This window comes from Nerophis lumbriciformis, linkage group LG29 (genome assembly GCF_033978685.3).
Source record: "Nerophis lumbriciformis linkage group LG29, RoL_Nlum_v2.1, whole genome shotgun sequence".
Lineage (NCBI taxonomy): Eukaryota > Metazoa > Chordata > Actinopteri > Syngnathiformes > Syngnathidae > Nerophis > Nerophis lumbriciformis.
The window spans coordinates 28,888,332-28,905,000 of NC_084576.2; the positions used below are offsets into that span (position 1 = coordinate 28,888,332).

At 37.6% G+C, this 16,669-nt stretch overlaps 1 protein-coding gene across 1 annotated transcript in view; it reads left to right on the forward strand.

Annotated features, from left to right (window-relative positions):
* LOC133571987 (guanine nucleotide-binding protein G(i) subunit alpha-1) overlaps nucleotides 1-16,669 on the forward strand; it is a 45,098-nt gene that overhangs the window by 27,016 nt on the left and 1,413 nt on the right. The window contains exons 4-8 of the mRNA XM_061924568.1: nucleotides 8,170-8,327; nucleotides 8,426-8,554; nucleotides 15,971-16,100; nucleotides 16,181-16,334; nucleotides 16,480-16,669. The exon at nucleotides 16,480-16,669 is cut by the window's right edge and continues 3 nt beyond it. Of these exons, the coding sequence (XP_061780552.1) occupies nucleotides 8,170-8,327; nucleotides 8,426-8,554; nucleotides 15,971-16,100; nucleotides 16,181-16,334; nucleotides 16,480-16,669 (761 nt within the window). The remainder of the gene's footprint in view (nucleotides 1-8,169; nucleotides 8,328-8,425; nucleotides 8,555-15,970; nucleotides 16,101-16,180; nucleotides 16,335-16,479) is intronic.

Genomic DNA, 16,669 nt, shown 5'->3' on the forward strand with positions numbered 1-16,669 from the left:
AATTTCAGAAGGGTTAAAACCATTAAAAATCAGTTCCCAGTGGCTTATTTTATTTTTCGAAGTTTTTTTCAAAATTTTACCCATCACGCAATATCCCTAAAAAAAAAAGCTTCAAAGTGCCTGATTTTAACCGTCGTTATATACACCCGTCCATTTTCCTGTGACGTCACATAGTGATGTCAACACAAACAAACATGGAGGAAAGAACAGCAAGCTATAGCGACATTAGCTCGGATTCAGACTCGGATTTCAGCGGTTTAAGCGATTCAACAGATTACGCATGTATTGAAACGGATGGTTGTAGTGTGGAGGCAGGTAGCGAAAACGAAATTGAAGAAGAAACTGAAGCTATTGAGCCACGTCGGTTTGAACCGTATGCAAGCGAAAACGACGAAAACGACACGAATTCGGCGATCGCCTTCTAACCAACGATTGGTATGTGTTTGTTTGGCATTAAAGGAAACTAACAACTATGAACTAGGTTTACAGTATATGAAATACATTTGGCAACAACATGCACTTTGAGAGTGCAGACAGCCCAATTTTCATCAATTAATATATTCTGTAGACATACCCTCATCCACTCTCTTTTCCTGAAAGCTGATCTGTCCAGTTTTGGAGTTGATGTCAGCAGGCCAGGGAAGCTAGGGTCGATATTCTTCTCTTGATCATCTTCGGTGGCATAAGGGACGGTGTGAGCCAAGACATCCAGGGGGTTTAGCTCGCTCGTCTGCGGGAACAAACTGCCGCCATTGCTCGCCGTGCTACCGAGGTCCTTTGTCCCTGAATTGCTCACACACTCCGGCAGGGGAACTGATTTTTAATGGTTTTAACCATTCTGAAATTGTGATAATGTTCCCCTTTAATAATTCATTTTTACAGTTTGTCCCTAAATGACACAATATGTTACTGCATACGTCAACAGACTAATTAGGAGCCTTTGTTTGTTTACTTACTACTAAAAGACAAGTTGTCTAGTATGTTCAACATTTTATTTAAGGAAAATAATAAACTTATGTTTAATGTACCCTAAGATGTTTTGTTAAAATAAACACAATAATGACATTTTTTGTGGTCCCCTTTATTTAGAAAATTATGGAAAAGTACCAAAATACATTTTGGTACCGATACCGGTACCAAAACATTGGTATCGGGACACTAGTCTGACCAATACTCATTAATGGAAAGTTCCAGGGTTTCCCCAAGATACATGCAGAGGTGGGTAGTAACGCGCTACATTTACTCCGTTACATCTACTTGAGTAACTTTTGGGATAAATTGTACTTCTAAGAGTAGTTTTAATGCAACATACTTTTACTTTTACTTGAGTATATTTATAGAGAAGAAACGCTACTTTTACTCCACTACTTTTATCTACATTCAGCTCGCTACTCACTACTAATTTTTATCGATCTGTTAATGCACGTTTTGTTTGTTTTGGTCTGTCAGACAGACCTCCATAGTGCCTGCGTTTCACCAAATACAGTCACTGGTGATGTTCACTCCGTTCCACCAATCAGATGCAGTCACTGGTGACGTTGGACCAATCAAACAGAGCCAGGCGGTCACATGACCTGACTTAAACAAGTTGAAAAACTTATTGGGGTGTTACCATTTAGTGGTCAATTGTACGGAATATATACTGTACTGTGCAATCTACTAATAAAAGTTTCAATCAATCAATCAAAAGTGTGAAGGAAAAAAGACCCTTTTTTATTTCAACCGTACATCCCGTCAAAAGCCTAAAGACTGACAGTTCCTGTCTTCACAATAAAAGTGCCGCTCCATCGCGCCTGCGCTTTCAAAATAAGAGTCTCAGAAAGCCAGCGCAAACAAGCTAGCAAGCTACGGAGTTTGCCGCCAATGTATTTCTTGTAAAGTGTATAAAAACGAATATGGAAGCTGGACAAATAAGATGCCAAAAACCAAACACTTTCATGTGGTACTAGACAGAAAGGAGGAACTTTTTTTCTCCTCCATTTGAAAACGTGGACATTATCAGCACTACTGTCTGATTACAATCAATGCAAGTCACCAGAATCAGGTAATACACCAACTTATATTCTTGTCTTCATGAAAGAAAGGAATCTATATGTGTTAAACATGCATGTATATTCATTAAAACACCTTTAACATGTAAACAAAAACGGCAAAATAAATAAATATAAATGATATACTGTATATATATATATGTGTATATATATATATATATATATATATATATATATATATATATATATGTATATATGTGTATATATATATATATATATATATATGATATGTGTGTGTATGTTACTCATCAGTTACTCAGTACTTGAGTAGTTTTTTCACAACATACTTTTTACTTTTACTCAAGTAAATATTTGGGTGACTACTCCTTACTTTTACTTGAGTAATAAATCTCTAAAGTAACAGTACTCTTACTTGAGTACAATTTCTGGCTACTCTACCCACCTCTGGATACATGTGGCGGTGGGGGCGTGGTTAGGGGTGTGGCTCAATGACATATTTGTATAATTTGCTATATGTTTTCCTTTAAAAAGGCTCAGCAAATGTATACAGTACATAGATTTGAAACAAGTAAGGGTTATTCTTTACTATTGATGATAGTGATCTCAAACACACCGTACGTGCCTGAAAGCGGAATGGCGGAGAACGTGGAAGTGTTGTTGTGTGTCTGGGGAAGCACAGAGACGAAAGTGTTTGCACGGGAGGTAAAACCTGTCGGAAGTGGCTGTCATCATAAAATTTGCAATAAAAGTTAAAAATAGCGAGCGTAGGACTTTTGACTTCTTCTGGAGAGTACAATGGATTCAATTAATTTGATTAGTTTTCAGGTTAGAAAAGAAACGTATTTTTAAGGTGTGGCGGCCATGGTTTTGTCGTGGCGGTGCGCCACGTTCAGTTACATTAAGAAGAAACCCTGAGTTCCTAGAAAGAAACTGGGAAAAAATGTGGTTTAAATAAGGCCTTAAGGGCCCCAATTTGGTTTGACATTCACACTTGTGATCACTGCATGGATCCACTGTGTAGATGAAATGTCAAACATTTGCTATATAGTTGCAAGAAGAAGTATGTGCACCCTTTGGGATTACTTGGATTTCTGCATCAATTGGTCATAAAATGTGTTTTGATCTTCATCGAAGCCACAACAATAGACATAAACCGTCTGCTTAAACTTATACCGCACAAAATCTATAGGTTTTCATCTTAGTATTGAACACATTGAACATTCACAGTGCAGGGTGGGAAAAAGTATGTGTTCAAGCCGGGGGTCCGCAACCTAGAGCTGCTTTAGCGCCGCCCTAGTGGCTTCTTGGATCTCTTTCAGAGATGTGTGACGATGGAAAAAAATATATAGTGTTTGTAGGGGAACAAACATGACACAAACCTTCCCAATTGTTAGAAATCCCACTGTTTATGTTATACATGCTTCACTGATGACAGTATTTGGCAAGCACCGTTTTGTCCTACTAATTTCAGCGATCCTTGAACTCATTGTACTTCGTTTACATGTACAACTTTCTCCGATGCTCCCACAGAAAGATGTGATTTATGCCTCTCCTTTGTCTCATTTTGTCCACCAAATGTTTTATGCTGTGCGCGAATGCACTAAGGTGAGCTTTGTTGATTTTATTGATTTGCCGGAGTGCTTATCAGGCGTATTTGGTCAATCGATGCTAACATGCTATTTTGACTAGCTGTATGTACATATTGCATCATTATATCTCATTGTAGGTATATTTGAGATCATTTAATTTCCTTTACTTGTGTATTTAAGTTACATTTGCAAGTCTCACGACACATTATCTGTATGTAATATTGGCTGCATTTCTGATAGTTGTGTGCCATGTTGTTCCAGACCATAGCAAATGTTACCCGGTTTGCAAAGATTGTAATAAATCCATTAGAAGAAGACAACTTGCAGTTTCCTTTAACTTGGACACACACATCTATACCTTTGGCCATTAAAAAAACAGTAATTTCCAGAAGTTATCTCATCCTGTGAGAAGCCACCGTTTTACTAATAATTTCCAACGTTGCAAAAAATGTGTAGCATAAGAATTAAAATACAACATTTCTATCAACAAAGATTTGCGTTAGCCTTTGATAGTATGCTAATGTGGCTAATATAGACACTTACATCATGTGCTGTCTTCATTATAACACTTACCTGTATATAAGACTTTTAAAGTCATTTTGACAGTAGGCTATTATAGTTAATATAGACACTTACATCATGTGTTGCCTTCATTATAACACTTATATAAGACTTTTAAAGTCATTTTGATAGTAGGCTATTATAGCTAATATAGACACTTACATCATGTGTTGCCTTCATTATAACACTTATATAAGACTTTTAAAGTCATTTTGATAGTAGGCTATTATAGTTAATATAGACACTTACATCATGTGTTGCCTTCATTATAACACTTATATAAGACTTTTAAAGTCATTTTGATAGTAGGCTATTATAGCTAATATAGACACTTACATCATGTGTTGCCTTCATTATAACACTTATATAAGACTTAGTCATTTTGATAGTAGGTTAATATACACACTTACATCATGTGTTGCCTTCATTATAACACTTATATAAGACTTTTAAAGTCATTTTGATAGTAGGCTATTATAGTTAATATAGACACTTACATCATGTGTTGCCTTCATTATAACACTTATATAAGACTTTTAAAGTAATTTTGATAGTAGGCTATTATACTTAATATAGACACTTACATCATGTGTTGCCTTCATTATAACACTTATATAAGACTTAAAGTCATTTTGATAGTAGGCTAATATAGACACATGTGTTGCCTTCATTATAACACTTATATAAGACTTTTAAAGTCATTTTGATAGTAGGCTAATATTGACACTTACATCATGTGTTGCCTTCATTATAACACTTATATAAGACTTTTAAAGTAATTTTGATAGTAGGCTATTATAGCTAATATAGACACTTACATCATGTGTTGCCTTAATTATAACACTTATATAAGACTTTTAAAGTCATTTTGATAGTAGGCTACTATAAACACTTCCGTCGTGTGTTGCCTTCATTATAACACTTATAAAAGACTTTTAAAGTCATTTTGATAGTAGGCTAATATTGGCACTTACATCATGTGTTGCCTTCATTATAACACTTATATAAGACTTTTAAAGTAATTTTGATAGTAGGCTATTATAGCTAATATAGACACTTACATCATGTGTTGTCTTCATTATAACACTTATATAAGACTTTTAAAGTTATTTTGACAGTAGGCTATTATAGTTAATATAGACACTTACATCATGTGTTGCCTTCATTATAACACTTATATAATACTTTTAAAGTCATTTTGATAGTAGGCTAATATAGCTAATATAGACCTTACATCATATGTTGCCTTCATTATAACACTTATATAAGACTTAAAGTCATTTTGATAGTAGGCTAATATAGACACTTACATCATGTGTTGCCTTCATTATAACACTTATATAAGACTTTTAAAGTCATTTTGATAGTAGGCTAATATTGACACTTACATCATGTGTTGCCTTCATTATAACACTTATATAAGACTTTTAAAGTAATTTTGATAGTAGGCTATTATAGTTAATATAGACACTTACATCATGTGTTGCCTTCATTATAACACTTATATAAGACTTACTTATATAAGACTTTTAAAGTCATTTTGATAGTAGGCTATTATAGTTAATAGACACTTACATCACGTGTTGCCTTCATTATAACACTTATATAAGACTTTTAAAGTCATTTTGATAGTAGGCTAATATAGACACATCATATGTTGCCTTCATTATAACACTTATATAAGACTTAGTCATTTTGATAGTAGGCTAATATAGACACTTACATCATGTGTTGCCTTCATTATAACACTTATATAAGACTTTTAAAGTCATTTTGATAGTAGGCTAATATAGACACTTACATCATATGTTGCCTTCATTATAACACTTATATAAGACTTTTAAAGTCATTTTGATAGTAGGCTAATATAGCTAATATAGACACTTACATCATGTGTTGCCTTCATTATAACACTTATATAAGACTTTTAAAGTCATTTTGATAGTAGGCTAATATAGACACTTACATCATATGTTGCCTTCATTATAACACTTATATAAGACTTTTAAAGTCATTTTGATAGTAGGCTAATATAGCTAATATAGACACTTACATCATGTGTTGCCTTCATTATAACACTTGTATAAGACTTTTAAAGTCATTTTGATAGTAGGCTAATATTGACACTTACATCATGTGTTGCCTTCATTATAACACTTATATAAGACTTTTAAAGTAATTTTGATAGTAGGCTATTATAGTTAATATAGACACATCATGTGTTGCCTTCATTATAACACTTATATAAGACTTTTAAAGTAATTTTGATAGTAGGCTAATATAGCTAATATAGACACTTACATCATGTGTTGCCTTCATTATAATAATAATAATAATAACTGGGATTTATATAGCGCTTTTCTAAGTACCCAAAGTCGCTTTACATGTAGAACCCATCAATCATTCACACCTGGTGGTGGTAAGCTACTTTCATAGCCACAGCTTCCCTGGGGTAGACTGACGGAAGCGTGGCTGCAATTTGCGCCAACGGCCCCTCCGACCACCACCTATCATTCATCATTCAATTCAAAGGTGTGAGTGGCACCGGGGGCAAAGGGTGAAGTGTCCCGCCCAAGGACACAACGGCAGTGATTTTTTGATGGTAAGAGGCGGGGAGCGAACCTGCAACCCTCAGGTTTCTGGCACGGTTGCTCTACCCACTACGCCATGCCGCCCCAACACTTATATAAGACTTAAAGTCATTTTGATAGTAGGCTAATATAGACACTTACATCATGTGTTGCCTTCATTATAACACTTATATAAGACTTAAAGTCATTTTGATAGTAGGCTAATATAGACACTTACATCATGTGTTGCCTTCATTATAACTCTTATATAAGACTTTTAAAGTCATTTTGATAGTAGGCTAATATAGACACATCATATGTTGCCTTCATTATAACACTTATATAAGACTTTTAAAGTCATTTTGATAGTAGGCTAATATAGCTAATATAGACACTTACATCATATGTTGCCTTCATTATAACACTTATATAAGACTTAAAGTCATTTTGATAGTAGGCTAATATAGACACTTACATCATGTGTTGCCTTCATTATAACACTTATATAAGACTTTTAAAGTCATTTTGATAGTAGGCTATTATAGCTAATATAGACACTTACATCATGTGTTGCCTTCATTATAACACTTATATAAGACTTTTAAAGTCATTTTGATAGTAGGCTATTATACTTAATATAGACACTTACATCATGTGTTGCCTTCATTATAACACTTATATAAGACTTTTAAAGTCATTTTGATAGTAGGCTAATATAAACACTTACATCATGTGTTGCCTTCATTATAACACTTATATAAGACTTTTAAAGTCATTTTGATAGTAGGCTAATATAGCTAATATAGACACTTACATCACATGTTGCCTTCATTATAACACTTATATAAGACTTAAAGTCATTTTGATAGTAGACTAATATAGACACTTACATCATGTGTTGCCTTCATTATAACACTTATATAAGACTTTTAAAGTCATTTTGATAGTAGGCTAATATTGACACTTGCATCATGTGTTGCCTTCATTATAACACTTATTATATAAGACTTATTTTTTTGCGACTCCAGACAGATTTTTTTTGTTTGTTTTTTTGGTCCAATATGGCCCTTTCAAAATTTTGGGTTGCCGACCCCTGGTTTAATCAGACGGTGTTTGTCTATTGTTGTGACTTTGATGAAGAGCAGAAGACATTTTATCAGCAATTTATGCAGAAATCCCAAGTAATCCCGAAGGCTTCACATACTTTTTCTTGCAACTGTGCACACAAATGTCAGCGTTAGGCCCTGTGGTGTCATGCTGTCACCAGCGATACCAAAAACGTGCTGTTTTCATTCACTTCTTAGTCATGACTTGCACTTTTTTCCAATGTTATCCTCACATGTGTTTGTTTGTTTGTTTGCACGACGCTCACGTTGTCATGCTCACGCCGCTTCTGGCTGATTTACCACGTCTCAAATGAGAGGTCTGCCCTTTCAGGATGACGCTCGGCAGCTGTTTGTGTTGGCCGGCTCGGCCGAGGAGGGCTTCATGACAGGCGAGCTGGCCGGGGTCATCCAGCGGCTGTGGAAGGACGGGGGAGTCCAAGCGTGCTTCAGCCGCTCCCGAGAGTATCAACTCAACGACTCGGCAGCATAGTGAGTTAGGAGGGAGAGAGAGGGTGTGGCTACTTTTCAAATTTTCCCCTCTGTTTCACCACCCTGTTTGTAATTCTTGTTCCTCTCTTCCCTGAAAGCTATTTGAATGACTTGGACAGGATATCACACGGCGCTTACGTGCCCACCCAGCAGGACGTGCTGAGGACCAGAGTGAAGACGACAGGCATCGTGGAGACACACTTCACCTTCAAGGATCTGCACTTCAAGTCAGTTCAACATGCCTGCTTCTGCCCCCTAGTGGTTGTGAGCCGTGCATACAGCAACATCACAGCCATCTTGCGTTTGTTTACATTTTGAACTAATACCATACTTGCCAACCCTCCCGAATTTTCCGGGAGACTCCCGAAATTCTGCGCTTCTCCCGAAAACCTCCCGGGACAAATATTCTCCCGAAAATCTCCCGATTTTCAGCCTTTTTTCACAACGGGAGGACAACAGGGTGACAAGAAATAAATCATCCAGACGAGAGATAAATTGTATTATTATGTTTATCTTACCTAAAAATAAATATATTTATTAATTAAAAAAAATAAATTTTTACTATATTTTGCTAAAAACATCAAAATTAATTATATTTTTATTTGTATTTTTTCTGACTCCTTATTACATCCAGGCATTAGAATTATACATTAAAATAAACATATTTGAAATAATTTTAAATTATTATAATAATTCATTTAAAATGACCATATTTACGGTAATTATTAAAATAATTGCTTGTTTATCAACAACTTTAGCATTTTTATTCATTACATTTTGAAGCTCTCAGAAGCCAAGTTATGTTATATTCCTTAAGATTTATTTATGCAAGTTTGAAGTATCAATTATCTAAACACAGTTTTGTTTGCATATTTTCAGGATGTAGCTATATATATATACAGGTAAAAGCCAGTAAATTAGAATATTTTGAAAAACTTGATTTATTTCAGTAATTGCATTCAAAAGGTGTAACTTGTACATTATATTTATTCATTGCACACAGACTGATGCATTCAAATGTTTATTTCATTTAATTTTGATGATTTGAAGTGGCAACAAATGAAAATCCAAAATTCCGTGTGTCACAAAATTAGAATATTACTTAAGGCTAATACAAAAAAGGGATTTTTAGAAATGTTGGCCAACTGAAAAGTATGAAAATGAAAAATATGAGCATGTACAATACTCAATACTTGGTTGGAGCTCCTTTTGCCTCAATTACTGCGTTAATGCGGCGTGGCATGGAGTCGATGAGTTTCTGGCACTGCTCATGTGTTATGAGAGCCCAGGTTGCTCTGATAGTGGCCTTCAACTCTTCTGCGTTTTTGGGTCTGGCATTCTGCATCTTCCTTTTCACAATACCCCACAGATTTTCTATGGGGCTAAGGTCAGGGGAGTTGGCGGGCCAATTTAGAACAGAAATACCATGGTCCGTAAACCAGGCACGGGTAGATTTTGCGCTGTGTGCAGGCGCCAAGTCCTGTTGGAACTTGAAATCTCCATCTCCATAGAGCAGGTCAGCAGCAGGAAGCATGAAGTGCTCTAAAACTTGCTGGTAGACGGCTGCGTTGACCCTGGATCTCAGGAAACAGAGTGGACCGACACCAGCAGATGACATGGCACCCCAAACCATCACTGATGGTGGAAACTTTACACTAGACTTCAGGCAACGTGGATCCTGTGCCTCTCCTGTCTTCCTCCAGACTCTGGGACCTCGATTTCCAAAGGAAATGCAAAATTTGCATGGTTGGGTGATGGTTTGGGGTGCCATGTCATCTGCTGGTGTCGGTCCACTCTGTTTCCTGAGATCCAGGGTCAACGCAGCCGTCTACCAGCAAGTTTTAGAGCACTTCATGCTTCCTGCTGCTGACCTGCTCTATGGAGATGGAGATTTCAAGTTCCAACAGGACTTGGCGCCTGCACACAGCACAAAATCTACCCGTGCCTGGTTTACGGACCATGGTATTTCTGTTCTAAATTGGCCCGCCAACTCCCCTGACCTTAGCCCCATAGAAAATCTGTGGGGTATTGTGAAAAGGAAGATGCAGAATGCCAGACCCAAAAACGCAGAAGAGTTGAAGGCCACTATCAGAGCAACCTGGGCTCTCATAACACCTGAGCAGTGCCAGAAACTCATCGACTCCATGCCACGCCGCATTAACGCAGTAATTGAGGCAAAAGGAGCTCCAACCAAGTATTGAGTATTGTACATGCTCATATTTTTCATTTTCATACTTTTCAGTTGGCCAACATTTCTAAAAATCCCTTTTTTGTATTAGCCTTAAGTAATATTCAAATTTTGTGACACACGGAATTTTGGATTTTCATTTGTTGCCACTTCAAATCATCAAAATTAAATGAAATAAACGTTTGAATGCATCAGTCTGTGTGCAATGAATAAATATAATGTACAAGTTACACCTTTTGAATGCAATTACTGAAATAAATCAAGTTTTTCAAAATATTCTAATTTACTGGCTTTTACCTGTGTATATATATATATGAAATATTTGACTTGGGGAATTCTAGCTGTCAATATACTCCTCCCCTCTTAACCACGCCCCCAACCACGCCCTGCCCCACCCCCGACCACGCCCCCACCTCTCGAAATCGGAGGTCTCAAGGTTGGCAAGTATGACTAATACCATAACATCACACTTAAATAAATCCATCATTCTATCTTTGATGATCTAGCAGGAAAAAAGTCCCTTAGGATAATTTCGGACGTTTTTGTGATTGCTCAATAACGATAAAAAAAAGGATGTGCGCAATGAGGCCTGGGACCATTTTTGCTGCGCAGCTTTTATTGGCCCATTGCATATTTAGAAAATTATATTAATTGTAGATTACAATTTGGCATGAGCGATATAGCCTAAAATCTATGTATATCTATCAAAATATATGTTGGGTCAGGAAAAAACACAGAGGCTATTTCAGCCCTACAAGCCTGTTTTGCAGGTTTCCCTGCTCTTCAGGGGATTTAGGGGAAACCTCCTAAACAGGCTAAAACAAAATAATAATTTTCCCCATCTTTTTCCATTTTCAATCCTTTTTTAAAAATGCTCCAGGGATCCACTAGGGCGGCACTAAAGAGCCGCGGGTTGCTGACCCCCGAGATAGCCTATGTGTTAATAAGTGCTGTCAAATGATAATAAAAATTTAAAAAATAATCTCAGTAAATGACTGATTTACATAATTTAAATTAATTTTTTTTAAAAACTATATTTTGACACAAATGCAACGTTATTGTCAGAATGTCATACAGGAACATGTTTTACTTGATTGCACGTCAGTTATTTGCTCAAACTTGGTAACTGTGTTAACTAAGTCCCGTCGGGGTCCGTCGGGGTGTGTTATGAAGCTAAACTTGCCAGCGAACAAACTAATCCGTTGATTTTAGAGGAGAGGTGTCAAAGTGGTTTTCACTGAGGGCCACATCGCAGTTATGTTTGGCCCCGGAGGGCCGCGTCTAAAAGTGAATACTGTTATTACACCATTTTTTAATTAAAAAAAAAACAACTAAAATGTCCAAAAAAAATGGTAAGTTGCAATAATTTCACCTCAAAATATAGTGTATATTACTGTACATGGAAAACGGTACTGCTGTTTTTATGGTAAAAAAAAAAGGCAGCTCAGTTGCCAGAATTTTACTTTGAAATTTACATCAGTTTTTTTATTGTAATTAAAAAAAAATGCAATTTTACAGTAAAATTTTGGCACTTGAGCTGCCTTTTTTTTTACCATAAAAACAGCAGTACTGTTTTCTCATTTACAGTAATATACACTATATTTTGAGGTGAAATTATTGCAACTTACCATATTTATTGAAATTTACATTAGTTTTTTTACTGTAAATAAAAAAATAAATCCAATTTTACAGTACAATTTTGGCACTTGAGCTGCCAGGTTTTTATTTTTATTTTTATTTTTTACCACCAATCAACAACTGTAGATTTTTCGGTGTATTACCGTAAATGCCAAAACGGCACCACAGTTTCTTACAGTAAAAAAAAGTACAGTTTTTTTTTTTCCATTTAGAGAAAAATGCTGTAAAAACCACAGTAAATTTCACAATTTGACCATGAAATCTATTGCTACTTTTACATTGCACACTTTGATGGATAACTTTCTTTGAAATCATTATTATTAGTATTTATTTCTATTTAAAAAATGGTTTGAATTAGAGATGTCCGATAATATCGGACTGCCGATAATATCGGCCGATAAATGCTTTAAAATGTAATATCGGAAATTATCGGTATCCGTTTTAAAAAAGTAGCATTTATGACTTTTTAAAACGCCGCTGTACGGAGTGGTACACGGACGTAGGGAGAAGTACAGAGCGCCAATAACCCTTAAAAGCACTGCCTTTGCGTGCCGACCCAATCACATAATATCTACGGCTTTTCACACACACAAGTGAATGCCACGCATACTTGGTCAACAGCCATACAGGTCACACTGAGGGTGATCGTATAAACAACTTTAACACTGTTACAAATATGCGCCACACTGTGAACCCACACCAAACAAGAATGACAAACACATTTTGGGAGAACATCCGCACCGTAACACAACATAAACACGACAGAGCAAATACCCAGAACCCCTTGCAGCACTAACTCTTCCGGGATGCTACAATATACACCCCCCGCTACCCGCCCACCTCAACCTCCTCATGCTCTCTCAGGGAGAGCATGTCCCAAATTCCAAGCTGCTGTTGTGAGGCATGTTAAAAAGAAATAATGCACTTTGTGACTTCAATAATAAATATGGCAGTGCCATGTTGGCATTTTTTTTCCAAAACTTGAGTTGATTTATTTAGGAAAACCTTGTTACATTGTTTAATGCAGTGTTTTTCAACCACTGTGCCGCGGCACACTAGTGTGCCGTGAGATACAGTCTGGTGTGCCGTGGGAGATTATCTAATTTCACCTATTTGGGTTAAAAATATTTTTTGCAAACCAGTAATTATAGTCTGCAAATGATGTGTTGTTGTTGAGTGTCGATGCTGTCTAGAGCTCGGCAGAGTAACCGTGTAATACTCTTCCATATCAGTAGGTGGCAGCCGGTAGCTAATTGCTTTGTAGATGTCGGAAACAGCGTGCAGGTAAAAAGGTATCTAATGCTTAAACCAAAAATAAACAAAAGGTGAGTGCCCTTAAGAAAAGGCATTGAAGCTTAGGGAAGGCTATGCAGAAAGAAACTAAAACTGAACTGGCTACAAAGTCAACAAAAACAGAATGCTGGACGACAGCAAAGACTTACTGTGGAGCAAAGACGGCGTCCACAATGTACGTCCGAACATGACATGACAATCAACAATGTCCCCACAAAGAAGGATAAATACGACTGCAATATTCTCGATTGCTAAAACAAAGTAGATGTGGGAAATATCGCTCAAAGGAAGACATGAAACTGCTGCAGGAAAATACCAAAAAAAGTGAAAAAGCCACCAAAATAGGAGCGCAAGACAAGAACTAAAACACTACACACAGGAAAACAGCAAAAAAACAGTGTGACAGGTGGTGACAGTACACCTACTTTGAGACAAGAGCTATAGTGATGCATGCTTGGTTATGGTTTAAAGTCATATCCAACAATTGCGACGATGACTTTTTACCGTCAACTGAGTTTCGTTTTTTTTAATGATTTCTGCTGGTGGTGTGCCTCCGGAGTTTTTCAATGCAAAAAATGTGCCTTGGCTCAAAAAAGGTTGAAAAACACTGGTTTAATGCATCCAGCGGGGCATCACAACAACATTAGGTATAATAATGTGTTAACTCCTCGACTATATATATAGGTAAGTGTTTCCCACACATTCATTTATTTGTGGCGGCCCGCCACGAAAGAATTACGTCCGCCACAAATGGATTTTTCGGCTTTTGACTCGCTCGACCGCTCATAAAAGCAATGGGACTGTCTGTGAATGTTGCTTGTAGTTACAACTCCGGTGCAGTAGGTGGCGGTAACTCCGCCAATAGCACTTAATTCACCTGGTGGGCCAGAAGAAGAAGAAGAAGAAGAGGGACGGACGGACGGACGAAACGGGATCAAAATACGAGGGTAATATAGGTTATAGGTAGATATGTTATAGCTGCATCGCTCGCGGCTCGTCATATATTTAACGTTAATCCGCTGCTTCATTAACACCGCCGCTGTTTGACTCGTGGGCCGGGGCAGACGAACGTAGTAAAAGTCACGTGTTACCCTACCGACGAGCTAACGTGTCCAGGTTATAACCATGTTGTCAATAAACACACATGGACTGAAGCTAAATTGTCCACTGTCCACTGCAGCATGTGAATACAATGAAAAGAATAAAATCTGATCCAACCAGCTGTTAAAATGTTGTCCAGGTTAATGTTTTGGCCATTAAAAGCCCTTTATTTCAAGATTTCAACTGTGATCGGGCTTAAAACAGGTGGCTGACCTGTTCAGATGGGTGTAACTGCTACTGGTCAAATAATGTGAAATACCATTTAATTTTACATGTATGCAATGCCATTTAAATGTAATTATAGATAATAATAATAATAATAAATACTGTGTAGTGTTGTAAATAGTCAACGGGAAGAATTTTAGTAAGATATAAGCCATGAGCACTACACAGCCAGAAAAAAACCTAGGCAGGACAAGTAAAAATATTGGGGCAAGTAGATTTGAGAAGTCGGGCAAGTAGAAAAAAACCTTAACGTTGAACCCTGCATGTGTTGAGCTGCTGCCGCTTAAGGTTAGACGGCACTGTACATAGAGCGGTTCTGCTCGTTAGTAATACATTCTAATGTTGGATGTTCACTCCTTCACACAGATGAGTATAGAAAAATATTTTCAACGGCCGAAAAGGGCTCGACTTGGAGAGGAGGTAGGCCTACAGTCCGGACCACAGGTGCGACCTGTTCAGCAGCAGCAGGAGGAGGAGGAGGAGGTTGACTGACTGTGGCAGGACACCTCTGCCTCTGTTTCACTTTATGTTGCTGGTAAATAATATGGTTGTAGTATTAGGCTAAAGTTAAATTATTTAGTATTCACTAATTAAAGGGGCAGAGCTTTAAGAGACATTTTAGCTTTTATATTTTATAAGATATATTTTTTGTAAGAACCACAATTAATAAATATATTTCAGTGAATCACTAATTGTTCAAATCTGTATATAAATATGTACATAAAATGTTGTAATTATATTCCAACTCCGCGTTCTTCTTGGTCATCGCCGCTGCCGCCGCCACCCCCCCAGCCCCCCGCCTCCCGACCACACCACCACAAATAGATGCCTGTCCTGTGGGAAACACTGTAGGTATCGGTTGATATCGGAATCGGTAATTAAGAGTTGGACAATATCGGATATCGGCAAAAAAGCCATTATCGGACCTCTCTCGTTTGAATGTTTGATCATGTATTTTTGCATAATTAGACAATATTTAAGTTAACATAATTTGCGGTTACATGGAGTACATATGTTTATTTTCGCCCAAAATAGAAAGAAAGAATACATTTAGTAAGAAAAGTTGCAGTACTTTATTGATGCATATTATTTCCAGGGCCAAATAAAATGAAACCGGGCCTTGAGTTTGATACCTGTGTTTTAGAGGGTTTCCGCACCCCACGTGACATTAATGAGCGAAAACGCTGATTCCCCCCAGAATGTTTGACGTGGGTGGCCAGAGGTCCGAGAGGAAGAAGTGGATCCACTGCTTCGAGGGCGTCACCGCCATCATCTTCTGCGTGGCTCTCAGCGACTACGACCTGGTGCTGGCCGAGGACGAGGAGATGGTGAGAAGGCTGCCCTTCTTTACTTCCCTCCATCGTCAACGTGTTCTCCGGTTTCCGACGGACGTGGGCTCCCTTTTCAGAACCGAATGCACGAGAGCATGAAGCTGTTTGATTCCATCTGCAACAACAAGTGGTTCACGGACACCTCCATCATCCTCTTCCTCAACAAGAAGGACCTTTTTGAGGAGAAGATCAAGAAGAGCCCCCTCACCATCTGCTACCCAGAATATGCAGGTAAGACCAAGAATTAATTTGTAACAGTTTATGATGACGATGAAATGAGGGACGTCTCACTGTCCCACACTTTGATTAAAATCCCAATACGAAGTGTTCCTTTTCTGTCTTTTGATGCCTTTTCCCGCCTTCTCGACGCCGGCAGGATCCAACACCTACGAAGAGGCGGCCGCCTACATCCAGTGTCAGTTTGAAGACCTGAACAAGAGGAAGGACACCAAGGAGATCTACACCCACTTCACCTGCGCCACCGACACCAAGAATGTGCAGTTCGTGTTCGACGCCGTCACCGACGTCATCATCAAAAACAACCTGAAGGACTGCGGCCTTTTCTA